The following is a 16,734-nucleotide window of genomic DNA, read 5'->3' on the forward strand; positions in this document are numbered from 1 at the left end:
GCATGAACACATCTAGCAGCTCTGATCCAGTTCTAAATGGTCTGTGTGTTGGAAGAAGGGTGAATGCAAATATGGTAAGTTTGCAGGTTAATTCACAGTATCTGGTTACCCTGAGCTACTTCTGAGTTTTAACGAACCACACCTGTCATGTTAAAAGTGTCCACTTTCATGGATTATTAATAATTAGATTAACAATGAGAGGCTGGTGATAGACTGTCTCATGAACATATGGAGCTGCCTTATCCTGAGGCTGGGTTCTGATCCATCCAGCTCACTATTGCCTCGGTTGGCTGGGAGTGACTCTTCAGGGTGTCGGACCAAAGTCTCACTGGAAATGTTAGGGACTGAACCCAAGACCTTCTTTATGTAAAGCATGTGCCATATCCCTAAGCTCCAGTCCCATCTATGACAGGAAAGCTTAATCTAGCTGCTTTATTATAAAAATGTAGAAATGCTTTTATTCAAATGTGTTGCTACAGATTGTTTGACCTGTTTTGTAAGCCACTCTTTAGAATTTATTCAACATATAATTCTATACAGACTGTACGCACCCCTGATTGGTGTTTGGAAAGATCTGTTCCAAATTGTGCAGGTCCGGCTGTCAATACCACTCTGCCAAAGAATGGGTGGGAAACAATTTGAACTGCACGAGGAGGTAGCTGTTGCTCCTTTTGTTGTTGACTGGACAGCTCAATCATTTCTTGCATGAACCGTAAACCATCTTCAGCATCAAGCGAACTTGCTGCCTAATGAAAAAATTAAGCAAGTTGTATCTGAAACGACTAGCCTTTTACCAGATCCTTTCTTTATTTCTTCAGTCTGCTACTGCAGACAAAACTAATCAGGGTAGACGTTCTTTTGAGGAAGCTTAATCAATAATTATTCTGAAACTCTATATATCAGATTGTGTTCAAGTGTTATAGAATTATCTAAACACAAAACAAAACCCTACATATGTGGATAGGGAGCACTGGGATAGGACAGACTTCTCGCAATCCATTTCAAGGAGTTCATGATTCCCATGGTCCCTCCCCCCCCCAAAAAAATTACATATGTAGCATGATGAAGCATCTCACATTTTGTGTTGAAGCACTTGTCACTTGTAGCATGAAAATCTAGCTACACAGATTTTTAGAAGCATAAAATAAATACTGCTTTTCAAACTTATTGTAAGAACCACAGTACAGCCTGCAAGAGACAACAGTTCCCAGTAAAACAGCTCAGTGTCCCCAAATGCCCTTTGAAACACAGCTTAGTGCTAAAAAGCCATAAACAAAGGGATGCAATACACCTCCCAAAGACGACAGTTCTACAGCCAAAACAACATCACGGAAAGTATTTTATGATTCCCCTGCAGCACATCAAATGTGTAACATACAACACACAGTGCACACAAGTCTGTATATAGATTAAAAATTTCTCTGTCCCAAAACATTCAAACTATAGACTAACTATAGACTTCATAGTACAATTCTGTTTCCCAGTGTTTCCGTAGCAATGAAAAGTAAGTGGTATTGTCCAAGTGCTTCGTAACAGTTTGGGTAAACATTTGCAAAACTACTTTCCCATATGCATAACATTAAAGACTATCCAAACGCCTTCTCTCTACTTGCCTAAGGCCATGCAATATAAATGAGAGGACCAAACTAAGATCTTACTTGGATCGCATGTTGCACCAACTGGACTCTTCCATCTTTGAGATGAATTAAGCTGACTCCCATCTTCTTCAGTATTTCTAAATGCTCAGGATTACTGGCCATGAAATCCCTTGCTCTCAGTGGTGGCTTTGGTCCACTGCCCAAACTGTCATCCCTGCAAGAGAGAAAGCATTAGCAAACATCTTTTAAATGACATCAATTCTGTGTCTGACCTATACACATGAGGTGTGCATGACTGAAGCATGGATTGCCATCAGAATACATTAAATGGATAAAAGATGGGTGCAAAAGCTTTTGCAAGCTAAGAATGCAGCCTAGTATAGTTCATCATTTCTTTTAACTCTCCAAAGCTTTGTTTTTCCCTCTTACTGCACCCACCTGCTGCCTAAGCATGTAAGCTGCCTAAGCTTACTGAATTTATGAATTGTTTTTGCACAAAGCTTTTGTTAGGCCAGAAGAAAACAAATTGGGCATCCTTTCTTATTTGGAATTCTAAAAGCAATAACCACAATAACCTGATCTAACTCAAATGCAGGCAAATGAAGCAAGCGGAACAAATCAACAGACACAGCTTGCTGTATATTCCTTCCTTAATTACATACACACAAAATATCACTGGGGTATGGAAGGTATAATTAAACATCTTACACTCTGGAAACACCCCTAGGACAGCTCTTGTCCACCACATTTTTCAGAGGTTCCCTGATACTCTGAGCATACATAGGGTCATTTGGGAAGAGGATCTGGGTGTTGGGACATGTCCAGTCAAAGTTACTATCATCCAGCTCTGTGTATTCTGTAGTCTATGAAGGAAAAAAGGCAGGTGGAATTTATTCAATTTTGATTTGGCCTTTTGGCCACAAGTCTTTATAATACCCAAATACAGTAAAATTCCTACTGTCTGGCATTTGATGGTTGGGCATCAAAATCTTGTCAGAAGCAATTTCAGTTCAGAAGCAGATTCACAACCTTGTGGGCCCCTGCACAGACACCCACAGGCTACTGAAGCTGCCTGGGGACAAACTGAGTGGCTTGGAATACTGTAAGCAGCAACCCTATTGTTCTAGTGACAGGGGTGCTTCATCAAGAGGGGAGGAGGAGAGAGGGCCAGAGAAGCATGCAAGACTCTTGAGAGTCCAGCATGTCTGATAATCCAGTACCAACCATGTTCCAATAGTGCCAGAACATCAGAAGTTTACTGTATAAGCAATTAAAAATAAAAGCACATTTACAAAACAGACCACCCCAAGCACATTGAGAAAAATAGAGAGTTAAAAATCCATCACTGTAGTTTATGTAACATATGGGAATTTGTTATCCTTTGCTACTGATCCAGCTTTTATCAGTTATTTTATCAACAGCAAAGTCAGTCAGCTTTTATATAGTATCTTTAGAATTGTTTTAAAAAGAGACTTTATTTTGGAAACTAAATCCAAAATGGCAATTAAAATTAAATTGAGTCAAATGTTTAAATGAATACTTACAATATTTTTTCTAGGTGCTGTTTGGTTTGTAGTTGACAACCAGAGAGGTAGTAAATGAGCTTCCGTAGTAAAGATATAGTCTTCTATATCAAAACTCAGTTCTTCCTTATCAGCAAAGAGTAAATACAAATATTTAAACATCTCGGCCAGAAAGAATGAATCCATCCTAAGGGGAGGAGAGAGCAATACAAGTTGAATACCATTTTGAATGTCACTACAGTAGCATAACACAGAACAATTTTACTTTGGAAGTAATCCAATTATAAAAAGCTAACAATACAAACAAATTCAGGTTTCAATGTCCTAATTTTTTTCTGGAAAAAGTTTCAAATGTTAACTACAATTACAGCTGCAAGGACAGTTTGTAAAATAGAACACAGCAGAAAGTAGTCCTTAATGTAGTAAAAACAATTGGTATCAAGTAAAGAAATTTAAGAGATCAGTTAAGGTAAAGAAATCTCACTGTGATCAAATCATTCAGTTACCTGTCTTCATGGCTTCCAGTACGAACATCCTTCATTGCAGCAAATCCACAAGGTACTCGTGCATATTTATTTAAGTTCTCAATTAGTGTTTTTCCTACTTCTAGGTAATATGGATCTCCAGTAGCCTATTTTCAATGGGAGATATTTTAAATTTACTTTTGGAAAGACTACATATTAACACATGCTAGTTATCTCTTTGGTATTTGACCTATAAAATTTTTGCTCTAGCTCAGGGGTCTCCAAATCCCAGCCCGGGGGCCAGATGCAGCCTGCAGCGAGCCTCTATGCAGCCCGCGGCCAGGCTCTTGTCCCCTGAAAGTCTCTGGCCTACTTGACTGAATATGTCCAGAGCTGTGCTCTGATTGCATTTGGAGGGTGTTCTGAGGGCCAGAGAGGCTGAGTGAATGAGCCCACTCATTCATTTATTTATTCATCTAAGTTCCATCTCTAATTTATTTATTTAAATTTTTTTCCAGCCCTTAGCACTGTGCCAGATATTTCATGCGGCCCTCAGGCCAAAAAGTTTGGAGACCTCTGCTCTAGCTTGAAGGCCCTGGACTCTTTCCCCTTAAGGAGCGGGGGCAGGGGGAGGCAGCGACATGATCCCCAGGATTTCGCCAGTCAGGAGGGCTGCAGGGACTGGGATGCACGCACCAGTACCTGCAGCAGCCTGTCGGGGGTGCGAGGACTCTGCGCGAGCGTCTGCAGGGCTCCCCAGCTTGTTAGAAGTGAAAGCGGAGCAATCATGCTCCACTTCTGCAAAACCTGCAGACGCTCACGCAGGGCTCCCCACGATCCTGGAGATCATGTCGCTGCCTCCCCCTGCCCCTCCAAGAACTTACAGCGGTGCAAACTCTCCAAGAGAGTCTGAAAACCGCTGCTCTAAGCTAAAGCGACATGGATGATGAGAACAAGAGTTGCTTGGGGTGGAAGGATAGCAACTTCAATGCATTCAACTTTAAAGGGAGAATATCATTAGAGAGGATTGTTAAGTGGAGAGAATTTCACAGAAGTGGGAGGGAGATGAGGCTTCCGCTCTCAGAGAAACTGACTCCATCACCCTGTGAAACACACCTCCTGTATGCTACAAGTAGAACAAAAGCTCCCAACATACATCTAATGATAAACATGAGATCTATTTTGCATATGAATTACTCCTGATGACTAGCAAGGTAGCTTCAATCCTCACAGACCCAGCTATCAGAATCCCAGGACAGCAGGAACAACCAATCAGATAAGACACAGAATCCATCAAGCCCATCAAACTCTCTCTGCAACTTGTCTCTAGAATCTAGTAATCAGAGGTATATTACCTTCAAATGGAAAGGCTGCATTTAGGAACAATGGCTAACAGCCACTGATAGATTTCCATGAATTTTTCTACCCCTTTCTTCAAAGACACTTAAGTTATAGGCTATCACCATCTCCTGAGGTAATGATTTGTTGTGCAATATAGAACTTTCCTTTGACAGCCCTGAACGTACTGCAAACCAACTTAATTCAATGACCCGTAATTCAAATATTGTATGTGTAAGAAAAAAGTATGTGCCTTTTCATTCAATTCATGATTTCATAGACTTGTTTATGTTCTTTTTTCACAGGTCTTTCTCATCCCAAGTCTGAAAGCCTCACCATTTTTTCCTGGAAACATGCTCCATACTTGATCATTTTGGTTGGCCCATTTTTGTATTTGTCAGCCTTGTAGAATTATTGAGATGAGCCAGCCATAACAGTAAACAATACTTAAATGGAACCATTAAGCATTAAGGTACCTGCAGTTTTAATTTTCAATCCCTTAATATGTTCTAGACCTGAATATGTCATGAAGAATAAACTCTTACTTTATACAAAAAATAGGTACTTTCTGCAAATTCTGGTCGTAAGGGATGCTGAGCCCAATGAACACGGAAGTCTGTTGTAAAAGCCTGAAAGAGACAAAGACACAAGTACTAAATTGTTAGGCACTGTTCAGGAAGAGAATTATTATTCCCATTTTTCAGAATGGAAACCCAAGCATGCATCACTTGCTCAAGGAAACACAGCAAGAATCTGGCTAAGACCAAGTACTCCCGCCTTAGCCGAATATTAACCACAATGAACTGTTCACAAGATACAAGTTATAAACGCTTCCTTCAGTAAACACTAGACAATGCCATATGTAGAGGTGGGAGAAAATGGTGATAATGAAATAAACACAAAGCAGCGTTTTCTGCACTTCTCATTTTTGTAAAAAAACGAGACAAAAACCAAAACTGGTTAGCTTTTATTTATTATTTAATGGGGGTGCCTGAGTAATGACTGTGACTGCATCTCCTGACACTATACCACCTACCCAGTACACTTTTAAAGAGATTATAATTTAAATTTTGAGTGAAAACACATAACACCACTTTCCGCACTTCTAACTTTTGGAAAACACAGAAATCTGTAAAAAAAAATAAAACCATTTTCTTCCACCTCTATGCATGACTAATCAAGTAGAAGTCAACTTGCTTTCCTAACACTTGACAGAAATTGTCCCCAAATAGTGATGAATTTGTAACATATGCCTATTGCCTTACCTCAGGAAGAAAATTATGCTTTTTGATCACCTGATACAGCATCTCATGAGTTTCTATAGCTGGTCTAATATCACCTTTCAGCACCTAGAATCCAAAAAGGAGAGATATTTGTACTGTACCAAAAGTTCCCTTTCCAGTTCACTACCACAATCTAAGGTCTCTGATCCAATTTTGCCAGAGACCCTAGGCTTACTTGTATTTTGCTTTATCATCTAAATACCACAATAGGAAAAGAAAGCAAGGAGGTTGTAGTGATTCTGGAGTTGGACTTAGAACTGCAATATCCAAGTTCAAACCTGCTCAGCAAAAAAGCTTCCTGAGTGACCTTGAGCCAGTTAATATTTCTTAGTCTCACCTACCTCACAGGGTTGTTGTGAGGACAAAAGGGGGGAAGAACTATGTACACAACCCTGAGCTCTTCCTTGGAGGAAGAGTGGTATAAAAAAATGAAATACATAAGATCAGGGTGTCATGAATATGTACAGTTCAGGCCTAGGTTAGCATGCGAAGCCTGAACCAAACTAAGTCAGTAACAGAGAAGTGGCTAGCAGTTCCTAGCTGCAAGAATGTGAGTAAACAAACAAAAAGATTGTTGTCTCTCCTTTGCTGGCTAGAAAGGACAGATAACAAGAGTTACAACCCACTGGAATGTTAGCACCTCTACAGACAGAAAGGCGCCTTATCAAGCTGATGAAGTGCAGCTGTGGATCTCCAGTTGGGAGGGGTAAGAACTAGGAGGGCTAGCAACCAGACCCACTGCAAGAAGGTTCTGTCCTCAAAAGATTCTGATTGGACAGTCTAAATAAGTATGAAGTCACCTCAGTACTATTAGCATAAGAAGTATAATAATGAGTGCCCCAAGGGGTGTGTGCGCGTCTTCTTGGACAGTTTTTGGGTGCAACATCCTGCATGCTGTGAGCAACATTGTCCACCATGGGCATCTGGCCTCACAGGTAGCCTGGAGCTAAAAGAGCTACAAGGGTAACTGGCCCAGGTGAGATACAGGGATTAATAGAGATAGCCAGCTAGCTTTATTTTATTGCTGATATGTTTCCTAGATATTTATGCCTCTAGCATTTGCTGCCTTATGTAACCTTATGTACTTAATAAACTAAAATCTCTTTTACTAAGTTGTTTCATTGCCTCTTGGGGACAAAGGTTCAGAATCCTGCCTAGCCGTTCAGCAAGCTACCAAGTGCTCATTGAGGTCTAGTAACTTGAGGACTGAAGCTTTAATTGGAGAAAGCGTTCAGTGCCTGCAACGGATAGAATTAAGCCTAGAGGATCTCAGTGTCCCTGGACTGAGACACTGGCACATACAGGGTGGTGGCAGTACTACTGGACGGGGGCGCCTTGAGGGCTTTAGGGTTCGAGAACCAAGAACTCGGAGCACCCCAAACCCCCCTAAGTTTGCGCCACAGGGGTATTAAGCTTGTTTCATATAGTGAGCCAAAGAGAATTCATGGTGACTGCTGAGGGCCAGAAATGACATCATTAAATAGGAAGTGGTGTCATTGAGTAGATGATGGCCAGAAATAAGTACTTTGGTTGCACATAGAAACTCTTTAACTGCAAATGACAGAAGAGAAAAATGTGATCACATTTTCAAGATGTGAGAGCTCAATTATCACTTGGTCACCTATTCAACAGTGCCACTTCTGCCACAGCATCACTGCAAATGGGCAGCTGAGAAGTGATGTCTCAGCAGATGCAGTGCTACTGAAAGGGCAACCTAAGTGATAATTTGGCTTTCCCAGCACCTTGGCAGTGTCCTCCTCTCTTGGTCTGTCCCTTCCTCCATAGCATTCCTTACCTTCTGAGGCTCTTTCCGTCTCTCCCCTCCCAGAGCCTTGATGGAAGTGGCACTGCTAAAAGTACAGCTCTGGGAGAGCCCACTTATAATGGGGATTTGATAAAGAATTTCTGAGGGCTGCATCCAGCCCATGGGCCTTATGTCTGACACCCTGCCCTTAGACTACAAAAGTAGGCTATTACACTAATATGCGATTATGAGCTAGCTTTTGAAATTTAAAATGCCTTATGAAATAGGCATAATGTAAACATAGAAAACATGGCAAATACACACATGCTGTCAATAATGTGGGCATCATGGAAATTTAATTTTCAAGTGTTTGATGTTTAAAAACATGATTTGCAGAACACTATCAGACAGTTAATTACCACCAATAGAGAAAGCAATTGTAAAAGATTACTCTTCCCTAACGCACCTGACCAGTTTTCCATGGCACAATATTTTAGACTGAAAGCTTATAGTGCCAGATTGCTTACTCTTTCTAATTTATTTTATGCAACAATAGCACACTGAACACTCACAGAGATTTTAAAAATACTACTGTAATTCAGCCCAACAGCTTTGGAAGAACAATCAATCACTGGAATGACATAAGAAGCATATGTAGATTTTAAAATCCTACCTGCAAACCAGGAAAAAATGCTAGCAAGGAATCCATCCAAGTCCGGGCATTGAGCATTGGTTTGTGTATGTGCACATCAAGAAGAAGAGGTGGTTGGCTAATGTATCTCATGATGGCATCATAATGCTGAAAAACATCAGATTCTTGTGAGCTTGCATTCACTTTACATGTCAAATACTTTGCAAACTTGTATTTCAGCATGTCCAGCCACTTTAGATTTATGTGATAAAAATGATGTCCTAGCACATCTCACTTTAAAATAGATTGCCCTGCTTGGCTTTCAACTACCTCGCAAAATAGCTGAACAAATGCTACATGAACATACAATCCAATTTAAGAGGTGTGTTAATCTGTCTCTATGTATTTACTTGATCACCAAAAACAGCATTAAAACCATTTTCAATTTTCCAATTCAGCAGAAGAAGAAAAAGAGTCTATAAGGCTAATGGGTTGGCAACAGGGTTAGTCCATTAGCCTTGTACAAGGCAACAGGGCGACTGTTATGGTTAAGAATTCAGGAGCTCACTACAGGTTTGTCTGCTCTCTAAGTGAATTCTCCTCCTCCCACCTTAACCATGATCAAGGGTTACACCAGTACTAACCATGCTTAAGACTAACAGAGTTTCCAACTTAAACCAGCTTCAAATTTGCCTTAAGTGAGGAACCCAAGGGGCCTTCACATGGTGGTAGGGCAAGAACTGTTTTTCTGCGATATCATCCTACCTTAAGAGCTTGAAAAGGAAGGCAAACAATTAGGTGAGTCAAACTTGCACCAAAGGGCCCATCCACATGGTTCTGCCCTTTCTAACACTGCTACAGCTTGGGATGAAGCTACATAAAAATGGCTCCTACACTTCTGTAGTTAGTTTCTGAAGGAAACTCTTACTAGCCTGAACTGCACTGTCAACATCTATGTATTCCTTAACTGGAGTTACGCCCGGGGGGGGGGGATTCATTCTAGGAATGCCCAACTTCTCTTTGCAACATCTCAACTGAAAAGAGGCTGTTTTTCCAGAGGAGTAACCACATTACTTGGTAGCAAAACACAATCAAGTCTAGCATCAGAATAAAAACTAGTAAATACATAGTGCCCAAAGGATTCTTGTACTACAGTCTGCTAAGTACTTTTTATAAAACTTAACAGTGCTAGAAATGGAAAAAGTTTCAAATATAGTCAATGTGTACTAAGAAGGACTACCAGATTTAAATACAGTGGACCCAAAGGCAATTGTTTTGCACTCTTTTCTCTGGATCGACTGAGGTCTGGAAGCAGATGGACAGTTATACAGAACTAATGCACTGAATACCACTAAGCAACTCCATAACAAAATGTTATGGAGGGAAGAACTATAGATAGTTTCAATGATCTAAATCAGTGGTTCCCAAAAACTTTTTCAACTGGCGGCTCCCTTTGGCAGCGGCTCCTTGTTAGTGTTACAATCCTATACATTGTGTAGAATGATGGGGGTCTTGCAGATATTCTGTGGCTCCCCTGGCTGGTTTCTGTGGAGCTATAGCTAATCTAAACTCTTGCTTCATCAAATGCATAAAAAGTCACCAAGTCCTGTCTGACAACATGAAATAGATACTCAGGTACAGAAGAGAGAAGTATTGGTTCTACTTACTGTGTTAAATCTTTCCAGAAAGCTATCATCTCCAAGCAAGACATAGGCTTTTAATAAATATTCATAATATGAATCTATTCCTGCTCCAACTCCACTATCTACAAACAAAGAAGGTTAAAAAATGTTGTTATATACTTCAAAAATAATTTCATAGTTTTCATTCTTGTGACACAAACCCCTGGTTCAGTAAGAGATTTGATACAAATGTAGTCGAGAAAATAAATAAAAAGGGACTGTGAGGAAAGTGCTCAGTATTTTTTTCTTTTGTCAATCCACATTGTTGAAAGCAAGACTTCTCACATGCAGTTTAACTATGTGTTTCAGTTCCCCTACACAAACTACCATAGAGCCCAATCCTGTCCATATCTACGTAGAAGTAAATCTCATTGTAGTCAATGGCCTTAGTTGATCGGCTTATATCAACTTCCTTTATATGCACTTTAAAAAGGTATATTCTTTCAATAAGAGCCTTGAGCAACCTTAGGATACGGAAACTTTGGGAATATTTTCTCAAAGATATCACCATTTCTAGTTACTTCTGATCTCACTAGGGCCTTGAGTCTCAAAATCCTTGAGACCCAGGGTAAGTGTGTGTGAGGGAGGGGCTAAGGCAGCAACGTGACCCCCAGGATTGTGCTGCGGCCAGGGACAAGGGCGTTGTTTTTTTAAAACTTACCTGCAGCCAATGCCGGAGTCCTGGGGGGTCTAAGAAGCCTTCCGCAGGGCTCTCTGTGCCTCCATACAGCAAAAAATAAAAATAAAAAAAATAAAAAAGACACTTCCAGAAACCAGAAGTGCCCATTGTTATTTTTAGATATTTGGAAGCACATAGAGCCATGTGGAGGGCTCCCCAGACCCCCCAGGACTCTGGCGCTGGCAGCAGGTAAGTTAAAAAACCTTCCTGTCCATAGCAGCAATGCAATCCTGGGGATCACATCACTGCCTTCCCCTTTCCCTTAAGAGGACAGAGGTAGGACTTCTCAGGTCGGGATGTTGCCACGCACCAGTTTGAGAACCTCTGCACTAGGGCGTAACCTGGAGAAAGAACCTTTAAGTACATAAGATATGGATGCAAGATTGCTATGACTGCATCTTACTGAACCTTTTCTAGTCCTATATGTGCACGCTTTTACTTTACTTGCAGTGGTAAGCATTTGCTCTTCTATAGGCAGTGGAGGAGAGTGACCAAAGGACTATAAGAAAGTAAGAACAGCCCCACTGGACCTAGTCCAGCTTCCTGTATCTCACAGCGGCCCACCAAATGCCCCAGGAAGCACACCAGATAACAAGAGACCTGCATCCTGGTGCCCTCCCTTGCATCTGACATAGTCCATTTCTAAAATCAGGAGGTTGCACAAAGACATCATGGCTTGTAACCCGTAATGGATTTTTCCTCCAGAAACTTCTCCGATCCCCTTTTAAAGGCATCTAGGCCAGATGCCATCACCACACCCTGTGGCAAGGAGTTCCACAGACCAACCACACGCTGAGTAAAGAAATATGGGAAGCAGTTGGGACTAGCAATCTGGTATTTAATTGAGCCACTGAGAAAGTCAAACATTCATTTGCTGAGTTGCAACCTGATAAATCATAGATTTTCCATATCACAGGATCAGACAAAGAGACCCCCAACAGTCATTTCAGCACAAAAGTCTAACACAATAGAAGTCTACTAAGAATATATACTTTCATAGCTACATGGAACCAAAGAATACAAAATGTGAAAGCTTCATACCTTTGCGGACCCAATCACCTGTATGAATATTTATAGTGACCCCCACTAGATTACTGCTGCGTTGCCGTTTCTCCCAAAGAAAGTCAAGTGCCTTCCGTGCATATTCCTGTCACAAACAAATGAACATTTTCCCCGTTAAACACAGTTTCCGTGCAGTTGTGTTGAGAAACTGATGTGAACACAGGTGGTGTAAAGTTCTGCCTCCTTTTAAGATTAAGGAACTTTGAAGTATCTTGTATAGTCAAATGAAAGTTTAGAACTCTATCTGTACTGGGATAGGTGAACAAGTTCCTAAGAACTTAAACACAATTCTCATCCAATTTTCACTTTCATCATTGCAAAATCATTCTGCTCTTTGCTCTCACTAAGAGAATATTTCCCGTTTCCATGTATCAATGGAAAATTGAGCCATCAGCTTGGATGGAACTGGAACTGCACCACTAGGAGAGAGTAGTTCTTCCAGGCTAGAAGAGAAAATTGAAGTGTAATCTTCCACTAGGCTTTCATAGTGTAAACTATGGTAAATTGTTTCTTGCCATAAATAACCAAGGAAATAGTAAAATGACAAAGCTGCCTTAGATCAGACATACAGGTATTAAATCACAATCAATTTTCACAGGACGTTAACAAGAGGAAACAGGGATGAGAGAAAATAGCTTGTTTAAGGCAACTAAGGGCCCAATCCTGAAGTCCCTCAGCACAGACACTGAGCTCCAGTGCCAGAGGTAGCAAACGTGCCATAAGGCATATCCACGGCACATGGAGAGGAGGGTTCACTGGCACTGGATCACCACCTGTTGGTGCTGAGCCTCAGTCATGCAGAGAGCTGGCCGGCACTCCAGTAGCACCGGCCAGCAGTAAGCAGTTTTGGGCTGGGGGGGATGGGGAGTGGGCAGGCAGAGGAGGAAAGGAGGGGAGTGGGAGCTCTGCCAGATCCTGAACTACGTGTTGGGCCGCAAGTCCCAACACAGAGTATCTCAAGTCTGCACCAGCAAAATAGCAAGCGCAGACTTGAGAAACCCCATTGTGGGGTTAGGGACTTCTCCCAGGAGAAGAGGATAAAAAGTCCCCTTCCCCCAAAGAGACTCCCAGTAACTTCCCAGCGCTTGCTGGATAAAGCGGTAGCCACTCTGGCACTACTGCTCCAGTGGGAAGCTTAGGATTGGGATGAAAGTGAACCACTGAGGCAAGATTTGAACTGGGAACTCTGTAGCTTACAGTTTAGTCAAGTCTACAGTTTAGTTTACAGCCATTCTGCTTCACTCAAGCTCAACTAAAAGTTTTTGGGGACTGCTTATATCACTTGGAGTTAACAACACCATTATTAGTGCATCATATGGTTATTAGGAAAATGTTTTCTTCCTGGATGAAACTTCAGTGCAAAACATTTATAAAACACAAGCTTGCAACTGCAGCTTATAGTAGACACAGGATAAGTATCACAGAGTATTAAATCATCTATAAGGTTACACAAAAGGAGTTATGTCAAGATGCTTATAATAAAAACAGTGAGAGCACCATGAACACCACATGGGTGATAATATACAGCTGTTTCATATATGAATATTTACATAGCTGTTCGACTCATGTATATTTAAAACAATGTTTTCAAATATGTCCAGGCTGCAGTCCTGCACAGACTTACTAAGGAGTATGCTTCATGCAGTTAAACTTACTGCTGAGTAAGCACACTTATTATTGCATAACATAATGTACATGGTTCAGGTACCAAGGATCATCAGCTGCAAACTCAGCAATGGATAAACCATAGCCAGAATTAATTCTAACAGCCAAACACAAAGACATTCCACTAATGAAAATTACAGATGATAATGCTATTTGCAAACCTCAAATATTGATGCTCCTGTGAATCGGCTCAGAGCAGCAAATTCTAAAATCAAGGTACCCGCACAAGCTGTACAAGTGTCAGTCTCTGTTCCTGTCCGAGCCTCTGGACTCCTTACACCAAATTTTAAGTTAACCTAGGGGAAAAGACAAAAACAAAAAATAGAGTCAAACTGTTTTTACTACTACTACAAACTATTATTTTACTACTACCCATACTGATGGGTATTGCCTATGAATCCAGACTGAGTAAGTCATTGATAAAGGTGTGGAAATTTTCATATTGAATTAAGGCAAAAAAAAAATGCTATATAAAACCAATTGACATTTTGAACAGTTTCAAGTTCCAGTACAGTTTAAAAGCAGACAATATGAAAAGCTGGCAAGTAGGGGTATAAACACTGGAATATAATGCAGTATTTATACAAAATGATTTAAAACAATATATGCTGCTAACACCAACCCTTAAGAACTAAGTTCTCCATTATCTGAAGAACCTGGCCAAGACCACCCAATAACAGCATCATCATCATATTAGAAATGTGTTTTTCATTGTGGAAAGCATCCTGCATCCACTAGCAGTTTCCAGACATTCAGAACATGCTTGAATATGTTTTTAACATGATTGAGGCTCAAAAGGGGAAATTAGCAGTAGACTTTCAGCTGATATTATTAGAAAGACCTTCAACGTGAACACATTGTTCACCATGTAATCCTAAAGAATGCCTGATCTGTGCATGCAACTAGACCTTTCTCTAAAGTTTTCACCACAGTATATGCTAAGAGTTCTGAACTGTCTTCAAGGGCAGCCCTACTTAAGTGTGTTATAGTAATCAACACACAATGTTACCAGGGCAGACCACAGTGTCCAGGTTGCACCTGGGCAAAAGCCCCTCCCTTTAGAACCAGCAGCTGCTGAGAATACAAAAGAACCCCCAAGCTGAATGAAAAAAGGCATATAATCAATTAACTACACCCAAAACAGTATTCTTAATATACTTACTCTTGGATATGGGAGACCACTGGTGGTATTAAAAGCTGGCAAAAGCTTGTAGCCCAACTGCTTTGCCATGTGCAAAAGTTCTCCACTGTACCACTGCATGTCTTCACCTTTTTCTTTCAGCATGATTGCAACTGAGTGCCCCCCTAAAAGACCTCTGAATGTAAAAAAAAAAAAAAACAGACTTAATGCTGCACCATGAGAACAGTGCACTGGGAAATCTGTGCACAAGAAGGAAGGAGAAAGGAAGAGGAAGCGTGTGATCCTTCAACACACTGCCAATTCCTAAGCTATGATTAGTCATTGTCTGCATTAACCCAAAAAGCATGTAAGCTCTAGCACAAGTGCTGAGAAGCTAAGAATGAAATTAGAAATGTGAGCTTTTTAATTATAGAAGATACTTTATTCTGTTAACAACGTGACAAAGCAGCAGTCACCTACAATAAAGGATTATCTACATTTGATGAAGAGTATCATCTATTTTTCCAATATGTGGCAGGGCATAAACTGGATCTGGTTTTTACTGCTGGGTATGTGGATGGTAGTCATCTAGTTGTGGATCAGTCCACTGAACAGTTTACAGTCAGGGGCAGACAAGTTTGTCAAGGGTTTAAGGCTCATACTGCTTCTTACCTTTGCAGAGGTGGGGAACAGAGTTGTATACCCACCAGAGGCTGATGGATCCTCCTGGTTTCCTGACTTTTCTAGTGGCTTTTCTTGCTGCCGGAGCCAGTGACTCATTGGACACCCTAGTCAATCTCTGGTATGAGGAAATACTACAGCTAAATGGCCTCTACCCTGCTGCAAAAGTAAAGTGGCTCCATAATTTACCAAAGAGCTATGAGCAATGAAAGAGGGTAGGTGCCTGGAGCAATGGTGGAGGAAAACTCATGACAAGTTCAACCAAACACCGGCTAGAGCTCAAATCAGAGCCTATTCCAAGGTGATGGCAGTGAGGAAGGTGTCTTTTCTCTGCCACCATCATGTCTGCTGAGAGCTGTTCAGTGGGGCTTTTCCATGTGGTTCAGGGCCTGCCTCATCTGAACCCACAGGGGAGTGAATTGGAGTGTACAGTCACCTGCTGTGATGATTTTGCTAGGTACTTTGCAGGTAAAATTGCTTGCACCCATCACGACTTGGATTCCATGTTAACAGTATCCATTGATGTCCCTGGGCATCTGCTAGTCTTATTGCTTTGGATTCTCTTCAGTCTGTATAGTCTGGGACTGTGGACAGGAACCTTTGGACTGTCTGCCTGCCCACTTAACCCTTGCCCAGCTTAGCTTGTATGTGCAGTCTGGGGAAGACTAACTGAATGGAGGGGGTGGGGTGGATAATGCATCATTAAGGGAGAAGTTGCAGCCTGGGATGTCATTGTGCAATGTTTATTCTGTATAATTATATGTATTGTATTGTTTTATGAATGTTGTTAACTGCCTTGGGCATTCACTTGGTGAAGGAAAAATGAGGTAAAAATTCATTACATGAAAAAAGAAAGTCCTAAGAATAGTTTTGCAAATTAATTCATGAAATGTGAATTTCCATTATCCTTAAACACTAATAGGTGTAATGCATAACCTTGTATGAAAATGTGTGAAGTATCACAACATAAGTCTGAAAATGTGACACTTTTTTGGCACAAAACTTACCCAAGGACTCTTATGTTCGTTTCAAACACTGATACTACAATGTCATTGTCTAAATTAACATCTTTGATAACTTTTTTAACAGCATCTTCAAACTCTTTGGTTTTGTTTAAGACCTGCAAAATAAAAATAACAATAACCTGTCAGTAATTTGTTTCCCTGCTGTGAAATGGACTTACCAGAGAAACTATTACGGAATCCAGTTTTGTATAGGACTGGGGTTGGCAACCTGTGTTTTCAGAGTCGCATGCGGCTCTTTC

General features: G+C 40.9%; 1 protein-coding gene across 2 annotated transcripts in view; it reads right to left on the reverse strand.

Moving 5' to 3' along the window:
• EDEM3 (ER degradation enhancing alpha-mannosidase like protein 3) overlaps positions 1–16,734 on the reverse strand; it is a 56,345-nt gene that overhangs the window by 11,661 nt on the left and 27,950 nt on the right. For both annotated transcript variants that reach the window (XM_066625432.1, XM_066625433.1), the window contains exons 5-17: positions 16,478–16,590; positions 14,832–14,985; positions 13,831–13,965; positions 11,984–12,089; positions 10,249–10,346; positions 8,624–8,749; positions 6,189–6,272; positions 5,469–5,552; positions 3,628–3,752; positions 3,143–3,308; positions 2,307–2,461; positions 1,659–1,812; positions 552–746 (exon numbers count right to left, since the gene is read on the reverse strand). In XM_066625432.1, coding sequence (XP_066481529.1) covers positions 552–746; positions 1,659–1,812; positions 2,307–2,461; positions 3,143–3,308; positions 3,628–3,752; positions 5,469–5,552; positions 6,189–6,272; positions 8,624–8,749; positions 10,249–10,346; positions 11,984–12,089; positions 13,831–13,965; positions 14,832–14,985; positions 16,478–16,590 — 1,695 coding nt within the window. The remainder of the gene's footprint in view (positions 1–551; positions 747–1,658; positions 1,813–2,306; positions 2,462–3,142; positions 3,309–3,627; positions 3,753–5,468; positions 5,553–6,188; positions 6,273–8,623; positions 8,750–10,248; positions 10,347–11,983; positions 12,090–13,830; positions 13,966–14,831; positions 14,986–16,477; positions 16,591–16,734) is intronic.

Source organism: Tiliqua scincoides, chromosome 4, assembly GCF_035046505.1.
Source record: "Tiliqua scincoides isolate rTilSci1 chromosome 4, rTilSci1.hap2, whole genome shotgun sequence".
In the NCBI taxonomy this organism is placed as follows: Eukaryota; Metazoa; Chordata; class Lepidosauria; order Squamata; family Scincidae; genus Tiliqua; species Tiliqua scincoides.